The sequence below is a fragment of the Conger conger genome, chromosome 9 (assembly GCF_963514075.1).
Source record: "Conger conger chromosome 9, fConCon1.1, whole genome shotgun sequence".
NCBI classification, from domain to species: Eukaryota; Metazoa; Chordata; class Actinopteri; order Anguilliformes; family Congridae; genus Conger; species Conger conger.
Window position 1 is genome coordinate 27,024,238 of NC_083768.1, and position 21,042 is coordinate 27,045,279.

Genomic DNA, 21,042 nt, shown 5'->3' on the forward strand with positions numbered 1-21,042 from the left:
ATCTACCTCTTGTTAGTCAGGGAAACTTAATGGATACAGTTCGAGATCACTGATCAGTTTAAAGAAAACATTTGCTGCCAATTGTCAGCTCACCGACCACCACTGCACAAAATTCTTTTGTATATCCATTGCCAATGACAACAGTTCCTCCCTCAAAAAAATCCATCACCATTCCCCATGACAACTGACAAGCCTCTTGCTTTTGTGAAAGAGCAAAGCATTGTGGTCTGATCCCATCCTGACACATTGCTTTGCAGACAACTCCCAGTGAGTAAGGCTTGCGGGATGTCATTTGTTGCAGTACATCTGAGTACATGGCTACACTCAGTTTCTTGATCCTCAGGTGTATGATTTCCGCATGGCAGAGAGAGACACGTCCATGTCCTTCTCCCCAAAGTAGAGTCCTGTTCCTCCATTGGATCCAATGGAATCATTTTTTTTCCATCATGTACTGTAGATTCATAGCACAGGGCACACACCATTACAGTTTTGTGCTCGGGAAGTCACAAAATACCCTCGTGAACAGAATCTTCATACTTGTGGGGAACAAAAGTCAAAGCCTGGGCATCTCGGGGCCTCTCAGGTAATGTCTATTTTAAAGAGCTTTGGCAGGGAAACTTCTTCTCCCTTTCTTTTTGTAGACTTGGTTCCTTGCTATGGCAGTACTTCTTTGATTCACAGTGGTATTTTAGAGAGGATTTGATTTAAGTTTATGTGCCTTTGTCTCCCCACTCTTGCCATATAAATTCCTGTTCCCTCTTTGCCCGGCATGATTAAAGTATGCGGTTCCATAGTCTGTGTGATATAACTCACCCCAATTGATGCTTTCTCTGAGACAGTCATGGCCCATTTGAAGTGCACCTGATGTCTATTCAGTTCATCTCATTTTGGAAGGGATGAGGGAACGTTATATACTGTGGGAATATTCAAGAATACATCATTCAAGTACACATGCTCCTATCGGTTAAAGCTTAGTAGGAGTACTAGGAGTAGTATGTCTAGCGAAGCAGCAGTTGGCTCAGCCTCGCCAGGGACTGATGGGGGATAAACCGCCATCTATGTCTGTCTCCTCGCTCTATAGCAGCCACTCCTGGCCAGACCAGGTGCCTGTGTACACACAAACTATGATATGTCGACCTTGTTATCCTGCGGAAACATGGTCAGTATGTCATCAGTGTCACCTGTCTGCCATCTACTCTTGATGTCGGCAGGGGTGGTTGCTGGTGGGAGATCAACAACTTTGGAAAAATTGGAGACTGTCACCTTTCACTGTCACCTGTAATTTGAGGGTATTTACAGTTGTGCTCATAAGTTTACATACCCTGGCAGATTTTGTGATTTTTTGGCCATTTTTCAGAGAATATGAGTGATAATACAAAAACTTTTCTTTCACTCATGGTTAGTGGTTGGGTGAAGCCATTTATTATCAAACAATTGTGTTTGTTCTTTTTAAATCATAATGACAACAGAAACTATCCAAATGACCCTGATCAAAAGTTTACAGACCCTTAATACCATGTATTGCCCCCTTTAACATCAATGACAGCTTCAAGTCTTTTGTGGTAGTTGTGGATGAGGCACTTTATTTTCTTTTGGTAAAGCTGCCCATTCTTCTTGGCAGAAAGCCTCCAGTTCCTGTAAATTCTTGGGCTGTCTTGCATGAACTGCACGTTTGAGATCTCCCCAAAGTGGCTCAATGATATTGAGGTCAGGAGACTGAGATGGCCACTCCAGAACCTTCACTTTTTTCTGCTGTAGCCAATGACAGGTCAACTTGGCCTTGTGTTTTGGATCATTGTCATGTTGGAACGTCCAAGTACGACCCATGCGCAGCTTCCGGGCTAATGAGTGCAAATTTTCCTCCAGTATTTTCTGATAACATGCTGCATTCATCTCGCCATCAATTTTGACCAAGTTCCCTGTGCCTTTGTAGCTCACACATCCCCAAAACATCAGCAATCCACCTCCGTGTTTCACAGTACCTTTCATCATAGGCCTTGTTGACTCCTCTCCAAATGTAGCGTTTATGGTTGTGGCCAAAAAGTTAAATTTTGGTCTCATCACTCCAAATAACTTTGTTCCAGAAGTTTTGAGGCTTGTCTCTTTGCTGTTTGGCGTATTGTAAGCGGGCTGCTTTGTGGCATTGGCGTAGTAAAGGCTTTCTTCTTGCGACTCGACCATGCAGCCCGTTTTTCTTCAAGTGCCTCCTTATTGTGCATCTTGAAACAGCCACACCACTTTTTTTCAGAGAGTCCTGTATGTCAGCTGAAGTTATTTGTGGGTTTTTCTTTGCGTCCCGAACAACAGTTGTGGCTGAAATTTTTGTTAGTCTACCTGACCGTGGCTTGGTTTCAACAGAATCCCTCATTTTCCACATCTTAATTAGAGTTTGATGCTGATTGGCATTCTCAATTCCTTGGATATCTTTTTATATCCTTTTCCTTTTTTATACAGTTCAACTCCCTTCTCCCGCAGATCCTTTGATAATTCTTTTGCTTTCCCCATGGCTCGTAATCCAGCAACGTCAGTGCAGCACTGGATGAAACATGCAGGGGTCTGTCAGGAGCCCAGAAACTCACTGACTTTTTATACACACACATTGATTACAAGCAAACAGATCACAGGTGAGGTTGGTTACCTTTAATAGCCATTTAAACCGGTGTGTGTCAACTTGTGTGTATGTTATCAGGCCAAAATCTCCAGGTTATGTAAACTTTTGATCAGGGTCATTTGGATAGTTCCTGTTGTCATTATGATTTAAAAACACAATTGCTTGATAATAAATGGCTTCACCCAACCACTAACCATGAGTGAAAGAAAAGTTTTTGTATTATCATTCATATTCTCTGAAAAATGGCCAAAAAATCACAAAATCTGCCAGGGTATGTAAACTTATGAGCACAACTGTACTCCACTATCAATCAAAAGTCTAGAATCAAGACTAGATACTGAGAGCTTTCTTATATCTGCACTAAGGAAGCGATTGAGAAAGGAAATACAATGTGTCCATTTGTTTTTTGTAGTATATTCAAGTGTAGGTGACTACTGCAGACAGTAAAAAATAAGCAGTAATTGCCATAATTGATGCAGCACCATCACTATAGTGCGTGAAGGGGAAGCGCCTGCAATTGTTCAGAATGTTTTGGCTAATTAAAGGGAACTCTTTAGCAATTGTTTTCACTTGAGCAAGGCAGCCAAGAGAAAATAATAACAATAGCTCAGGCAGACGGCCAATTTTAGAAGCAAACATTTCTGCGGTTTATGTCCAGGCATTTCTGTGGCAGATTTCATAACTGTAAGCTTTCTCAGGACAGTGACCTTCTGGACCAGCGGAAGCACTGCTTCAGCCTGCAGACAGAGAGCGGAGAGGACATGTTCTTCAGTGTGGAACTGGACAGCGAGCTGCTGATCTGGGAGAAAGCCTTCCAGATGGCAACGTTTTTAGAAGTTGAGAGAATACAGGTACCAGCTACATATAAAGCCGATTTTGGGGCACCTCTTAATAAAAGGCAGTTGATTGGTATGGTGGAACTGGATAACATTATCACTTGTCTACAATTATTGTACTTTACATAAATTCAACACCAGCATGAAAATAATACTCAAGAGAAAATCCTTTTTTTACTGTTAGAAATTTTGTTGTTTGAATTAATTTGATCATTGATATTTGTAAAAAAATAAAAATAAATAAAAATTATGCATGTCACGGTAGTAGATTATCATGGGAAATAATGTGCAACAAAATAACTCAAATATTATGGTTGATGAATCCAAATAATTAGGTTAGTATATTCAGGATTTCTAATGTTCGTAATTATTTAAATAAATACAATGACGTATGTGTAGTTCTGGAATACACATTTTGAACTGTGATTAATAAACCATCTCACAATTAAATCATGACGATATGACCTTGGGTTGATTTCCCCCAAAAGACTGTTGTGCTTGAGGAGCAAAGTGGAATTGGTAATAATATAATATGTAATGGTGGGTTCATTGATAAAATACTTTAACCTGCACCCAGACCTACAGAGGCAGTGGCACCTCCTGACTAAAATCTAACAGCCCACTTTATATAACTGTATGGACTGTGTGTACGTAAACCATCATCACGTGAGGATCCGTATACACTTCAGCTTGTCAGGGCACAGCCTACATTTTAGCAATGAACACATTTATAAAAGCTATAAAAAGATATAATTTGTTATTTCATATTTTATATAATTAAATATACTCACATAGCATGATAGTTTGAATTGGCAGTGCCATCTAAAACCTGTGTCAAGAGCTGCAGTAGTCTGAAAAAGATGTATCAAAACAGCTTGGGCAACATGAGAATCCTCCAATATGACATGATGGCAGTTGTACCAGATTCCATTGTTCTGGTGCAATATGGTCTTTTCACACTGCAGATTCCATTCTTCTGGTGCACTTGGCCTATTTCACACTGCACAGTGTATTGCTTGGTGCAGTAATGCTAACTCTTCATGTTCTTATGTAAAGATCTCAATGATTTAGCTACACATTGGTGTTCCAGTCTCATGCACACAAACCAATTTATTCTGTTTAAATGAATGCCCGCAAGATGAAAAGTAATTATTCAAAGAACAAGTGTTTAAATTAATTTAAAGATACTGATTATTCAGTACATGCAGTATACTGTATCAACTGGTGCAGCCAACATCTCACAAGGTTCCTGAATGCTTAGAAGCCAATAACTGTCAATGAAAATGTCATTATTGAATTCAGAAATTGCCATAGAACAGTATGACCATGTTTTTTTCAATTTATCAATTGAATTTCAATTCATTCTGTGAACTGACCCAAACCCTGGTGTGTTATGAGCTGGATTTAAACCATTTTTAGTTTTTGTTGAAATCCAATTCAAGGCCATTTCATAAAATCCCATTTTGTGATTCAATATAAAGCATCAGTTACAGAAACAGGCAACAATCATATTTGATGCTAGATGCAATATATGACATCACATTATTTCCCATTTTGGCTGGGTTTGTCAGACAGGGAAACGGGATACCTGCCATTAATATGGAATAGAGGGGGACTTTTTAGCAGTATTACTCCTGATATGTTTATGTATTAAACCTTTTATTGGATCATTTTTTAACTGCATGCTCTTGTTGCACATTGATTAAATGTACAATGCTATTGCTGCACATGAATTAAATTATTTGACTGAATATTGTGGATTGGATGGATGTAGTACACAGTGTACACAGTGTCTAAGAAAACTAACATACTGTTTGCTTTTCAGTGCAAAACATATGCTTGCATAATGGAAAGTCACCTTATGGGACTCACAATAGACTTTGGAATGGGTTTTGTATGCTTTGATGCAGCATCAAAGGTGAGTTAATGAAGTAAATTCAATATTTCTGTTTCACATGAATATTCATAATAATGAAAATAATAAGGGGAAGATAACCAGTTTATAAATAAACAGAAACATGGCAATCCATAAGGGGTTTGCACTTTGCACAAAATTACTGCAGTGGGCAGCTTAAAATTGCTTACCAGACAGAATGGGATTTGTAATAGTTCTGTAAGATAACTTTGAACAGCGTTGAATCACAGATATTGAGTAAAAACTGACTTAGAATCATAGCACCTTCATGGTAACGAAATAATTGGCATGATCCAAAAGCATGCAGAACCGTTATGGCGAAACAAAATTCATAAAAATATGTATTTATTTAAATTAGTCATCATCAGTCAATTCAAAATTCAAATATCGCTTGCAGTCTCATCCCATAGAATGTCTTCCGTCGGGTTGGGAGGCCGAAAAATGACATTGGATTCATTTAACAATGACTTAAGCCGGAAATACAGCAAGCCCACAGTCAGCCAAGGCTGTTGTAGTCTGAGCATCGCGCTACAGCGTGTTATCGGCTGTAGTTGACCCGTGCTCCCATGAATCAGAGCTCCTCAGTCAGTCTCTCAACCTAACCAGTGCAGTCAATTTTTATGTGACAAGGGGCATGGAATTTGAAGACAACAACAAGGTTGGTGTCTACAGCAGCAGTTTCAAAGCACACAGTGATCTGACTGGGAGTAGCCTGGGCTAGCTGTCAACCCTTCAGCCTTCATCGTGCTTTTGTTTACTTCCTATCCAGCACAATTCCTGTATCTGTCGTAAAATGACGACGTGTTCGCCGAGGCAAAGAATGCAAATGGATGCAAACAAGGAGGCGACTTTTTGGGGCAGTGTGAACACAGAGAGTTGGGTCATATCACTCCTGACCAGTGCTGATGAGACCCATTACCCTCTCCCCCACCTTGTCGCTCGTAGTTGCTCGAATATTGAGAGTCTATCGGCTTGGAGTAGTCCCTGCGTTACAATGACACAGAACCTTAGTAGCTCCATACAAATTACAAATCTTTATAACATTAGTGGTATAGCCTGAAGTGTAACATTATAATATTAATGTCGGTCAACTACGCCAACTCTGCACATGACAGCATTATACAGAAATGCTATGGCACAAAAGGCAGTAACATGAGAATACTCTGATGCACACATTGCCAGCAACACCTGCACCACAGTTATTACATCTGATGCACAGCTGTGGTAATATTTCGAGTTACAATATTTTGCTATGGCTATTAAAATGGTTATATATATATGGCAATATATTTATTAGAAAGAGACACAGTTGTACTATAATTTATCCTTTCACGTTGTAGCACTGCAGAAAATGCCACAGCATCTGCTAGATCTCTGAAAGTACTGTTTTAGTGTTTCAGTAACTCATTAAATGTCATTGTCTGGAGTGGTTCCAAAGCATGAATCAGTCTTGTTACTGTGGGCAGATTAATGGTCTTAATGCTGTTGCTGTACATTGTAAAACTACTGACCATACCAGAAAATGAGAGGATTTCAAATAAATATGAATCGAAGCTGGGCAAAATATGATGATACAGTCTGAAAGAGAGACACGAAGCGTAGTTTTTTTTAGTTCAGTGAGTACAGCAGCAATGCTACACTAACTGTGCTAATAACAGCTCCAGCATATGATACATGATTTGTAGTAGGCTCACTCAGAGAGGGACGGCTCTAGTTGGCAGACCCAGGGCTGGCTGCTGGCAAAAACTCAATGCAGTCATTTAGGGCTACAAACCATCGCTGGACCACACAATTAAAGTTAAGTGGTGGGCGTGCTTTATGTTTGGGGCCAGAAGAACATTCTTGTTTAAGGCCACCAAAAGCATAGGGCCAGTTCTGGGCAGGCCAACCAGCAACTCCTGTGGTTGCTCATGCACCTTCAGCTTGCCAGCACCAAATGTCATGAATTGTATTCCTACAAAGACATTCGCTGTGGAGCTCAGTCTGGACTGCCAAGTGAAAAGTAGCAGCTGGTAATATGCTCATTAAAAGGATGCTCATGCTCCCGGAATGAATGTAATGCATTGCAGCCCTGACACAAGCTTATGTATACAATTTAGCATTGTAAATAAATAAATAAAACATAAATAATGATTGTAATTACATGCTTCATAAACCTATGGCATTTGTTGTATTAGCTGGTCTTAATGTTTATGTACGCTTCAGATGAAATTCCATATTTGTCCGTGCTCTCCCAAATTGATGGAGGGCATTGCAGCGATTAGATGGACCTGCAAATACAGTTAGAAATCATAAATTATGAGAAAAAGAAATTTGGTCAAATTGTATCCACCCAATTATGTTAAACCAAGCAAACCAAAATTGCAAACAAAATGTGTTTTGATAAAGTTCATAAAACTTTGCACCTATCAGACATGAAACATCACAACTTAATGAGGTACTGTTTTTTTTCTACCTTGCGGATAGAGTATATTAACATTTTATAACCTATATGCATATGCTTCATTCAGTACATTCTTAATGGCAAAAATGGCCAATGGTAAAATCATGAACAAAGTTAAAAACAGCATTGTATTTCCATTTGTGGTTCAGGGCCCTGCTTTTTCAGCTATCAGATTTGTTAATGTAGTTTTTTAAGATTAAATCAGTTGTGTGTCTGTATAACTACGTGGTAAGGTAATCGGGTGTCGTTAAGCACTGATTAATTGCTTGAAGAGAAACCATAATGAGATGCCATACTGAGTTTGGTGCTGTCAAACAAATGTATAATCCAGGCATTTAAAAACAGTTTATCATAGAGGAAACAGTGAAAACAGATGTATAATACAGTCATGCAAGTTGAAGAGGTTTTTCAGAACTAGCCGCAGATTTGTACCTATTGTATATGATAATAAAATAGCCTTCCAATCATGCACCTCAGTATAAAGCCTTGAATAACAACAGAAATTATTATGTGACCATTTAAATGATCAATTTATTAAGTCATTTTTTTATTTAATTGCCTATTCTAAGGCCAAGAACAAATAAAATTAAAAACACTCAAAGAGAGGGTGACTCAGTATTTATCCCACCATCTGGGCTACAGGTTGGCTGGAAGTGGAATGCTAACTGCTAGCAATCTCCTGCGAGCTGGTTAATCCTCTGAAAACACTGCTCTAATATATAGCATGAGCGTGGGTGTATATGATTTTGCTAAAAACATTTGGGAATTAATTAATTAACAAATCAAACCTGGTTTGACAAAGTAATTTATGGACAACACTTAAGATGGATTTTGTTTATTGCTTAATGGTACACATTAAGATACCTTGCAAATATGTGGACTCACAGTAATCAGAAGGCCATGACCCCATCAGTGAGCTCTCTAGCTCTATAAGCTTGGTTTCCCCCAAGGGGTCCTTGTACTGGAATGTTTTTCTTCTCTCCTGAAACCACTTTTATTCTCAAAGGCCTACCTACCACCAATGGCACATTTGAAAATCATATATACGTACACCAATGTGAATTTAGAGTGCTACTTCCACATCTTAATATGCTTTATGTTCTAATGTGTTGTAGTATTAGTAGTAAATGCAAATATGTTACATTTATCGCCAAAGATCGCCATGGAAAATTAGGATTAATGCATCCCATAACGAGTGGAACTTATTTGAATAAATCTATAATTTTCTTTCTACAGAAGAACACTCTTATTATTTTCAGCTGCCACAGGCAATATACATGCAGATCACAAATTATTACTTAATAATTTTACTGCAAGACTGTAATCTTATTAATTTTATTAATTACATTAATCACTTATTAAAAACCAAAAGTTCTTGAATTTTTTTTGTTATTGTTCATGTTCATCCTGCTATGTTCCTGTAATGTAATTTTCAGTTATAGATATTACATTCACTCCATCCTGTCATCGTGTGCATGTTTTTTTTTCTTCTCGGCCCCAGCTGGTAATCGTACTTTAGCAATCATTTGCTTAACGCTCTGGAGAATTTACTTTGTTAAGGATAGACAAATTAACTGAGCCTGAGCCGCAGAGACAAAAGCTTATCTCTGCGACCAAAAGGCCTGTGAATTTCAGCTGGCCTGACATCTGCAGCATGTAGAATGAGGTGAAGGGCAAGTCCTATTTTCAGCTAAATCCATTTTTCCTCCAGCTATCTTTTCTGAACAGTTTGTCTCACCTGCCATTTAAATGTGAGTATGGAGGGCAGTAAATTACTCTGTGATTTATTGAAACTGGAAGTGGTTTTGTACTTGCTGTTTGTTGAATGGAGATACTGTGAATTGTTGTTGGTAAATCTTATGTATATGTGATATGGGATTCCTCCGTGACCCATGTCCTATCAGTTACTCTGGCCACATTGCAAGGATATGATTGGGAAAGTAGGACGATTGAGTGTTACAGAGTGATAGCTACTAGGATTTTGGGATACATTTTTGGCAGATATTGTGTCATCAGCAAGCATCCACACAACATAAAAAAATTGTGTTGGCAGAAAGAGTTATTGAATTCCACATATTTTGAGAGCACTTCATTTCCCATTAGTTAGACATTGAAGACTCTTACACAAGATGCTGTTTTTTTGCTTTTTAAAAACAGAAAAACATGAGAAATGTTTTTTTTTTTTTTAAACCAATCATGACAAAAAATACCAAGCAAGTTAAGTATGCAATCAACTGCTTGATTCTGATTTCAAAAGCTGTGATGCCAGTCTTTAAAAAGTTTAAAATCCACTATAAGTTATAATATAAATTGAGGTTTCAGAAACATGAAATTTTCGCAAATGTTTGAGAAGGGGATATGAATTGAAAAGGGAGCGACGAGCTTGAAAAATGAAACTGACACGATGCTGCATCCTGTAATTAAATGGTAGATTACAATCTTGTAGGAAAGTCCCAGTAGCCAATAAATTACCATCTTGATTACAGTCTTGCAGTAACTGTCTCCGTAGCCAGCACATTGAGATTACATTTGTACTTGTAAGTGTTCTGCCACACAACATTTGCACCAGTACAATTTAGGACTATATAAGTTAAATGTTCGTTTTTTTATGTATGCTTTTGTTTATTAAATTTATTATTATTTACCTGTAGTAGCATCTGTGCCTTTGTCTTTGGTAAATAGCCTTATCTGTCATATCAACACATGCAGGCAAGCGCAAATATCCCTTAATTAGATCACAGATCACAATAGGATGCTACTTGGCTAGACCTCTGGCAGATGGTGTCAGACCCCCCACTAACCGGCGGGTAGCAGGTAGCGGATGTTAGTGAATGAATTTAACAAAGTCAGACAGCAGGGCATAAACATCCAATGTAGAATAAACATTTATTTATTTAAAGCCATCCATCGCATGCATCATGGTTCCTGTTGCTAGGTGTGATACGTTTTGGTGTGATACATTACCGCTAACCACTGACTGTCTCATTGCGACAGTTCTGATACCAAATTAAACTTGATACAATAGTGTTAACCTATCAACAGCATCGACTTCATCATCTCTTATGTTACACATAATGACTTTTATCGTAAAGTTCTGTGTAGTATTGTAAAGACTTAACAATACTATTTCATGTTGTTCCTTTAGGCTGTTCTCTGGAGATACAAGTTCTCCCAACTAAAAGGGTCCTCCGATGATGGGAAGAGCAAGATCAAATTTCTCTTCCAAAATCAGGACACTAAACTCATTGAAGCCAAGGTAAGCTTATATTTTTTCATACTTGAATTATGTCACCGCAGACATTACCATCCCAGACCTCACTATGGTCATATTCATTCTGAACACAGGTGATAAAAACAGCAACTGGTAACTTGACACAAAGCGCAAAGGCTGTATCACACAATGTTTAACTGACACAGCAGGTTTAGCGACCAGCTTAAGCACTGGTGCTTTGAAACACCAGAATTCTGACTGTACCAGTGCTACCATTACTGGGAGTCTTGTGGAGGAATGTATTTAGCAAGAGCATTGTCATTCTTGTCTCATAGTGCATCACTAACTTGTCTGGTTGATTGGGCTGCTAGCATTAGCTGCACAAAATAACTGTGTAACTGGCTCATGCAGCGACTGCAGCTCAGTTATTGGACTGCAGCATGAGAAGAAGCAGTGCTTGGCAACCTTTATTTGGAAAAATTTACCAGAAGAGACTTGCACATAATTTTTATAGCACTTGTTTGGTCTTTCGTTATGGCTGCCACAGTTGGTTTTACACTCGCCTTTCCTAAGGGTGACTTGAGAAAGGTGGAAGCTGAAACAATGAGACAAATTTCCCTGCCAATGTCAAACAATGTATTCTCCTATTGGTATTGACTCTATTGTTTTGAGTTGTTTGGGGGATTGGATGATTGTATTCTCTTTCAGTAACATGGAACAAACAAGACATATTGGTAATTTTACACTTTATTCATTGAATAAACAGTCAGGAGCCTCAGCAGCCGGGTGGAAGGACCATACACAACCACAACAGCCCGGCACCTTCTCCTCATGCTGATCACCAGCCAGGTCACGCAGTGCCATTCAAAACACATCCAATCCCCCAAACAACTCATAACAATAGAGTCAATACCAACAGGAGAATACACTGTTTGACATTGGCTGGGAAATTTGGCACATTTAACTTGGGACCCCATCCACATAATCAGCTGTGCTGCTCATTCCACAAATACATGATCCTTACAAATGGGAAATGGACCGACTTTCCAATGATATAAGATACAATGCTAATAATACAGCGATAACAGCGATATGATCAACCACATATAAATTTCCAAACATTTTTATAACTGCGGGGAAAGTGTACCTAAATAATTTATGAAGTTTTGAAAGCAAAGTGGTTACAACAAATATTGATTTCATTTAGTTTTTATCTGTTCACAGGTCTTTATAGTATTTTTTGATATTAAGAAACTATTATTTTCATTACATTTGAAAGCATCTTCACAGAATTTTTTTCATGTGCCTTTTTGCACATTACTGGATATATTTAAATAAGCATGAACTTTGGCTATCGTTTGATGTGTTTTTCTACATGAACATAAATTAATTACAACATTTTACCAAATGTGAAGCAATTTCATTTATAGACTGATCGATAGAAGATTATTTTCAAATATTAAATGTTTACTCAATTGAAGTGCACATTTCTCTTTTCTTGTGCTTAAAATGAACTAGGAATAGTTTTAAATATAAAATTGTAAGGGTTCGGGACAGAAGAACCATAAGCAGACTCAGGGATAAGAATACGGCAGGCTTTATTAACAGGGGGCAGATCCAAAACGCAATCCAGAAACAGGCAATGGTCGTAATCCAGGCAGACAGGTACATTTGGGGCAGGCAGAGCATAATCGTGAAACAGGCCGAGTTCAAAACCAAGGAGACAGACCAAACCAGCAGAAGTATAAAAACAAAATCCAAACAACATAGGGAGTCCAAAAACCAGGCAGAGATCAAAAACCAGAATATCCAAAAACAGAGCAAAAACCTGACAGAAAAAATAGAGCAGAGGCACGGGGAAGAGGAGGTTAGAACGGGGATAGGAATATACAGGGACAGACTCGGAATACAGGATACAATGAACAGCACTGAACAAATGAAACAGACCAGTATATACAGTATATAACAGATAACCAGGGGAAACCAAGAATCAGGTGTGTGAACTGGGGAACAGATAAGGAACAGGTGCAATTAATGACAAGAGACAGGAAGGAAGTACATATATGGAGTGCGAGGCGGAGACAACAAATGGAGCAAGAGGGAAAAAAACTGAAAACAGACTATGGTGGACAGAGGGCGAAAACACTAGGGACACATAGACAGCCAAAAGGGCACAGGCGTGACATTAAATAATAATATTAAAATAATAATATAATCATATAAAAACATAAATGCCATCTTATAAGTCAAATGCTCCATACGTATATCCATTGCTCAATTTTATTCATATTGAGAATCATATTATTTAGCTCTTAGTTGACCTATCCAGCCAAAGAACTGACACCTGTCCAGATTCAGAAGCTAGTCCTGACCATACCAGCAGCCAAACCTTCCTCCACAGGCTACATTTTGACTCACGACACAAACGTATCCAGTTGTTCAGTTAACAGATATCTGTCTGTACCAGCCCCATATGATTAGCAGTCTTCTGGCACATCGTCATCACTGCAGTGGAAATAAGCTGCAAGCGCAAGTGCGCACCCTCTGGAACTGATGGAGAATGTCGTGGAGATGGAATAATCTGAAAACCGCAACCGGGAACGCCAAACTGGGAATACAGAAAAACAATGACTTTGCAATGCATATCCATGTGAGCTTCTAGTACCAGATAATGCAAGTACTACCATCTTTATGATGCCCATAGCTACAAAGATGATATTATCCGTCTTCCTTATGTCAAAATGAATGAGTGTCCTCACATCCATTTATTTTCTTTCCAGGAGCTGGAGTTTTCCAATCTCTTTGCGGTGCTGCATTGTATCCATTCCTTTTTTGCTGCCAAAGTGGCTTGTCTGGATCCTCTGTTTGTGGGGAGTCAAGGTGCGGCGGCCGCTGCCGTGGCCTCCACAGCCAGCGCCGTCACCTGTACTGCGCCTCTGGGGAAGATGAAATTTTCCACCTGACAGCACCCCAGGACCGCTTCCCTTCCCCGCTTTCTCGCATCACGCCTGCTCGCTCCTCACACCATGGCCGCTGGGAAAGGTGCACTGGTTGCTCCGGGATCACCGCTCCATTAAGGGTAAAAGGAACCCTCCCAGTACATTTGCTTTTCCTTCAAAGAAACAACACGTGAAACGGGAGAAGGGACGTTTTAATAGTTTTAGAGAGCCGTGCCTGTAAAATGTCGTCGACCGGAAACATCGAGAATCGGCTGAAGAAGGACGTTGCGCTCAGGAATCTGAGGCCTGATTCAAATAGCATTGGAGGGGATAAACTATAGAACACATTGATTCCATTCAGAGTGCTCCAAAACAAACATTTTCAAAATAATTTCAAGTGATATGTTTACAAGTGTTCAGGTTGTAAGAAAACAGCAAAGAAATGTATGACACTGCAGGTGAAGCCACTGTTTAAGCCACTGTTTCACTGTCTCGGTTAATTTCACATATCAAATATGATGTGCAGAATAGCTTAATTTTTACTTCCTATGGATGTTGTTATTTGCATTCTTTCCACATGCATTTTGGTATTAGTTTCTTTAACAAAATCTGACAAATCACAGCACCGGAGAATTTATTAACTCCAGTAGTTATTCTGAAAAGCTTTCTAGCAATCCATTGAGACTTTAAGAAAATTAATAGAGAAATTATATAGTATGTTATTTATATTTATATATATATATAAATATAAATATATACACACTCACTGAGCACTTTATTAGGAACAACTCTACACCTACTTATACATGTCATTATCGAATCAGCCAATCGTGTGGCAGCAGTGCAATGCATAAAATCATGCAGATATGGGTCAGGAGCTTCAGATAATGTTCACATCAACCATCAGAATGGAGAACAAAGTGACTTTCACCATAGAATGATTGTTGGTGCCAGACAGGCTGATTTGAGTATTTCTGTAACTGCTGATCTCCCTGGATTTTCACCCACAAAAGTTTCTAGAGTTTGCGGAGAATGGAGCAAAGAACAAAAAACATCCAGTGAGCAGCAGTTCTGCAGGCAGAAATGCGTTGTTAATGACAGAGGTCAGAGGAGAAGGGCCAGACTGGTCGAAGCTGACAGGAAGGTGACAGTAACACAAATAACCACGCATTACAACAGTGATATGCAGAAGAGCATCTCTGAACACACAACGTGTCAAGCCTCTAGGTGAATAGGCTACAGCAGCAGAATAAGTCTAAATAATAGGACTAATAAATACCTAATAAAGTGCTCACTGAGTCTGTGTGTGTGTGTGTGTGTATATATATATACACACACACACAGAGCTCGTAATATATATATATATATATATATATATATATATATATAGAGAGAGAGAGAGAGAGAGAGAGAATATATATATGGAGAGAGAGCAAGACAGAGAAATATTTTTATTATCAATAAATAAAATTGCCTTCTTTTGGTGTTACCGAGGAACCTACAATTGTAATTTTGTGACATTCTAAGAATAATAAATAATTCCTCCCTAAAAACACCCAAGTAATGAAAAGCTGAAGATGAGTACAACATTGAACCGCAAAATTGCAGTACTGGAACCCAAGTACAATTGCCTGTCTCACAAAGCCGCCCATACTGTAGTGTAATTGAAATTGCAATATCAACAGTAGCTCTGTGAACACTCATTACGAGCTCATACTATGGTTGCATTGTGGGTTATGAATATGCAGTATATCAAATAATTTAGTCACCAGGAACTATAAATTAACAAAAGTTTAGTTGATTAAACTGTTGACACTTGCCAACATTTTAGCAATGGAAAAGCAGCGTGAGTGTAAGTGCCCTTTAGTTGTATTGCATACATTTTATTTTATATTTACTGTACCACTCAATTAATAATTTCCATTGTTAATGTTTGCTTGAGTGAAATTCAAGTTTAACAAGCAGACAAGCGAAGGCAGACATATCCAGCACATGTAACCAATTACCACAGATTCTGATTGTCTAACATCAACATTTTTGTGCATTTCTACCTAAATGTTTTAAAATGAACAAATGTTTTTACATAGGCTATAATTATATTAAATTATGGAAATTAATGAGATACCGGTAACATTTAATTTGCATTATCTGAGTTTTAAATTATTACATTTGATGATACTCTAATCGCTCTTTTCATTCTGGAGGGAAAGAAACTGAATATGTTTTTATTCGGAACTTGCATTCTAAAGCACAGGCAGAAATAGGCTTACTGAGTAAGATTTCTTACTGTAAAGACCATAGATATTTTACAACTCGCTGGTATCTGATTGAATCCAGCTGCTTAATGAAGCACTGTGTTTAGCCTGCCTGCTCACCCTGTTTTTACCTCCTGACTGTACTACAGTACAGCTACAGGGAAGCATTGTTAAAAAATCTAGATGAAAAATGCCTGTAAAACTATAGTATTTGCAGTCATACTTCAAGCACAAGTCACCCGAGTGCTGTAATGTAAAATTATAGCCGAAATTACTAAGTTAATTTTTATTGATTTAAAGCAGGTGCAAAATTGACAGTACAAATTACATTATAGAAATGTTCATTGAAATAGAGGCTTCAACTATTTTAATAATACGCCTAACAACCTTACCATTAGCTTGGGCGACAAATAAAAATTTGGTAACTCACGTGTGAGATTTTGTCAATCATGAAATTACTTTGGTTTAAATAAACTTCTAGTGTCATTTGCTGGATATTATTTTCATTAATTCACCTCTGGCTCAGTTGTAACACCTTATATCAGTTTAAGGTGCTCTGGAAATGATGATATCATTTAATCTCTATTGAGTGGTACCTATGAAAATTAATAAATGAATCCACATTAGCCAGCTATCTAGTACAAATTCCACTCTGCTACCTGTCTGCAGTGCTAATCTTAACCATTATTGTCAGAACAGTGTAAATTCTAAAGGCCATAATGAAGTAAAACACACACTCACACAATGCTACTTCTCCCTTTTTGGCAAGCTAGTGGGATTGCAGCTGCAAAAGTATCACTTCATGGCTTGGAGACATACCTGATAAACGAGATGATGCCGTATGAAAAAGGTCCATACCGCTGTATGGACCACTGTCACACATCATACAGCTTGTTCAAAATCTAGCTCTCATGTAAAGCAGCATTTGGCAGGAGCAAGCTATATAAACAAGTTTATTAGCATTACACTACTGACTGACGGGTATGCTTCCAAGTTAGCAAGGCTACTAGAAAATTAGCCTAACCAACTCAAATTCTAGCCCACCTAACCAACTGCAAAAATAAATAAATTTCCTTACCTACAATACAAAATCACAATTAGGATGTAACTTGCAGGTATTACACTCCTTTACATTTGATGAACAGATAAATGTGTTCAGGCATATGCATATGTGGAGTGATTACATTGAAACAGGGTGGGCATTATGTAAATTAGGCCAAGGACGTATTCTGTCTTATTAAAACACTAAAATTACTAAAACACGCATTGAATGCGACTCCCTCTTTGCATCAACATTTTTAGAACCCATGAAAGCAGCCAATGATTTTTCCATGCTGATATTGCCTATAGCTCACACAAAGAAGTTTGTGGGGCTATACGCACATACTCAGTCTAATCAGTTTTCATTGTGGGCTGCACGGGGTGAAGATGAACGAATGCATAAATCTGAAACACATCTGATCACACATTTCTACTAATCACTTTTCACTTATTTTCAGATATAATATACATTTATATTTATTTTATTGAAAGGATGCAATACTTCCATTGAATTCATCAGCTAGCAGTTTGTATAAAAAGGTAGTTTCAAACATTTCAAACAATTACTCTGTGTATGTGCTTAGCATAGGGTATACAATCAAATGTGAATACAGTTTTAATTTCACTCTGTGGCCTTCTCCCAAGTTCTATTCTTGCTAATTCTGCAGGGATTTTCCACCTGTTGTCACATCACTGTTAATATTATTTCCTTAGTTGGATCACCACCTGGTTGGTGCTTTGCATGGCAGCCAATCTCCATTGGTGTGTGAGTGAATGGATGAATGAGAAGCATTTTGGATAAAGGAGCTATATAAATGCCAGCCATTTACTATTTACCACCTGTGTCTTTAGCCCTCGTTTTTCTTTTGTACACCACTTGACATCATGCCATCTTTGCTCTACATGCTCTGCTCTTCATTTTATAATACCTAATCAATCCATTGTTGTATATGATGTCATTTTTGTCCTCTCCTTTGGTGTTGCATCCTATGCTGTAGTACACCATTGTAAAGCTGTACCTCATTGGCCATTACCTGATCTGTAAATTTACATTTTTCTTGTGGTTCCTTCACTACTTGTGCCTGGTTCTTCCATACCCATTATATAGATCCTTGTAATCTGGATGTGTAAGCATACCATATTGTTTCTGGCCCTTTTGATGGGTGCCTCCTGCAAAATTGCAAACAAGGATGTTTAATTTATTTGATTGAGGAATTAGAACCAGTCTGCCTAAATCGGTCAACAGAGCCACATTATAGTGAATGTTTTTGTGCTACAACTCTTTCCCAAGTAAATCTGACCCATGCTACAAGTATAGGCCTTGTTGCTAGCACAATGAATGTGACCACTATCTCTGACTAAAAAACTCAAACCAAACAGCTGTACTCATGGTATGTTATAAATGCAGCACACATCAGTAAAAATCACACAAGAAGTGTATGGTTAGGTCATCAGAATCTGTGGTATGTTCTCAGTTTAGGTGTAGTAGAGTGAAAAGAATCAGAATAGTCTCACCACTTGTTTTGGTGGAGAACTGCAGTTGTCTACAGTCTCTCACTCAGCAGTGGGGCTTGGGCATGAAGGCGGCTGTGGTTGCAGGTAGTTGGTAGTTGTTTTTTTGTTCATGAGATAGAGGTTACATATAGAGGTTACAATGCCAAAGCAAAGACATCAAACCAGTAAGAATCTTATTATCTTAATATCTCATTTGAACATTCAGAATTCCCGTCTCTTTTCAGTGGACCTGACGTCACTACATAGTTAATAGTTTAGTTATAGCACTACAACAACCACTGTATTAACAGAAGTAATGTTAACATCCGGATTGAGACGGATAGGCTAGCTAAGGGATAGCATATCTGACCATGACAAGATCTGAACATGTAACTTTCTTTCTTTATTAAACCTTGTTAGACGGTACTACAAGTTGTGATCATTTCCCCACACACTCCCACATTGGCTTCAGTGAGTGTTGAATGGACTGATTTATTTTATTCTCCTCTTTCTTTTTTAGAAAAACATACATTTGATAGCAATATCAAAAAGCATGCCCCTTTGTCACATTTTGATCATATTTCAAGTTTTTAATTGATTTTATTTTTATCCTCGCAAAGTGAGACTCATTCTGGTTTGACAGGCACTTTTGCATTTGTGATAATAAGCAGGCACAATTCTGTACACCACTTCAGGTTTTGTATGCCATTTGGATGACCAGTCTATCCATTACTCTGAGGTTCACATCTACTGAGATTTTGCGATATATACTTCACTACATTCTTCTATGTAGGAAATTTGACCAAAAATAACTCTATTCACTATCTGTTACCAGCAAAAGCACATCATGATGTAAAAAAAAAAGGTTGTTGCTGCCCAGTAGAATGAGAAATTGCTCTGTTTAGGTGAAATTGATAGATACACTTTTTACTTCTGCTGTACCCATGGTCTTTTTTTTCTCCGAAGGTTGCTTGTGCACAGTTGTAGCAAATACAAGTTTGTTTCACTTGTAATCTCCCATAATACTTTTAATGTCATGTTTATGGAATATACGAATATATCCAAATATACAGAATTCTGATACATCTGTATATATTCTATTTTATTATACAATGAATTTATCAATTGTTGATAAGAGTATGAACTTGCATTTAAAACATACCTGCGTATCTTGGATTTCTGTTGTAAACATCCTGTTGTTTTGTTGGATTTTTTGTGTATTATAACATGCAGCTAAAGAATTAAGACACACTGCAGTCCCCTCTGTTCCACATATGTTATGTACATATGATCACTGATTTTTTACATCCATACAAAACAGACTGCTTAAGTTTTCACAGTTACCCACATCGCATAGGCATGCACTGTTTGATAAGGCCTGTTATAAGAACTCAATATTTCTTGTTAATTATTATTTGCTTCATTAAAATAATTATGCAGTGAGACAAAAATCCTGTTCCAGATTTAGAGATTATCATTAAGTAATCATAATCAGAAGCAATATTGTGGATTAGATTTTCTTTTTTAAACCGTAGGGTTATACTGTTCACACATTATCTTCAAAATGACATTTTTACAGTGCATCAATATAATGGGTAATTTATTTTAAGTTGATTGTTCATTTTTACAAATGTTTCTTTTCGAACGTTGTACTTTTACATGTTTGTTAAATACATTTACATTTTCAGGATAAAAAAATCTATCTATATATAAATATGTAAAAAATAAATATATATGTAAAACAGATACATATATACTATATGAAATGTAAAAAAGACTGATAGACTATAAAATGTTTGGCATAGAGTCTCAGGCCTTCCTTCAATGAAAATGTTTTAGCCAACTGTGAATACCTCACCTTTCACAATCATGTTATTTACCCCATGCAGTCATTGTTTAACTTTCCGTAGCCAAATAAGTGATGTATTCACTTTCAGTCCTTATTTATTATGCTATCGTATAGTATAAATATATAGAATTGTGGCTTTCTATCATTGTAAATATTAAATGAATAAATTCTATTTGATTTCTACTACCCATTTCAGTAGTGTGGACCAATTCAAATTACCTAAATAAAAAAACATGTACAGCATTAATAACAAAGTTTGAAAATAAATCTTTTATACAATTACTTTGTACAGGCCAGAAAGTATTTACATTTAAAAAGGTATGCACTGTCTTTCATGAAGCATGTGAATATATATATATGCTGAAAAATAAAATTATGTACTGCAAGCAGATGCAAATGTAGCACTACAGCCCAATATTGTGTGCTTACTCAAAAATGAAAGCTCTTT

General features: G+C 37.6%; 1 protein-coding gene across 1 annotated transcript in view; it reads left to right on the top strand.

Moving 5' to 3' along the window:
• The window catches only part of sntg1 (syntrophin, gamma 1), a 72,397-nt gene extending 57,820 nt beyond the window's left edge, over positions 1-14,577 (top strand). Inside the window, exons 14-17 of the mRNA XM_061255740.1 lie at positions 3,310-3,462; positions 5,273-5,365; positions 10,951-11,061; positions 13,797-14,577. Of these exons, the coding sequence (XP_061111724.1) occupies positions 3,310-3,462; positions 5,273-5,365; positions 10,951-11,061; positions 13,797-13,979 (540 nt within the window). The 3' untranslated portion in view covers positions 13,980-14,577. The remainder of the gene's footprint in view (positions 1-3,309; positions 3,463-5,272; positions 5,366-10,950; positions 11,062-13,796) is intronic.
• The last annotated feature ends 6,465 nt before the right edge of the window (positions 14,578-21,042 follow it).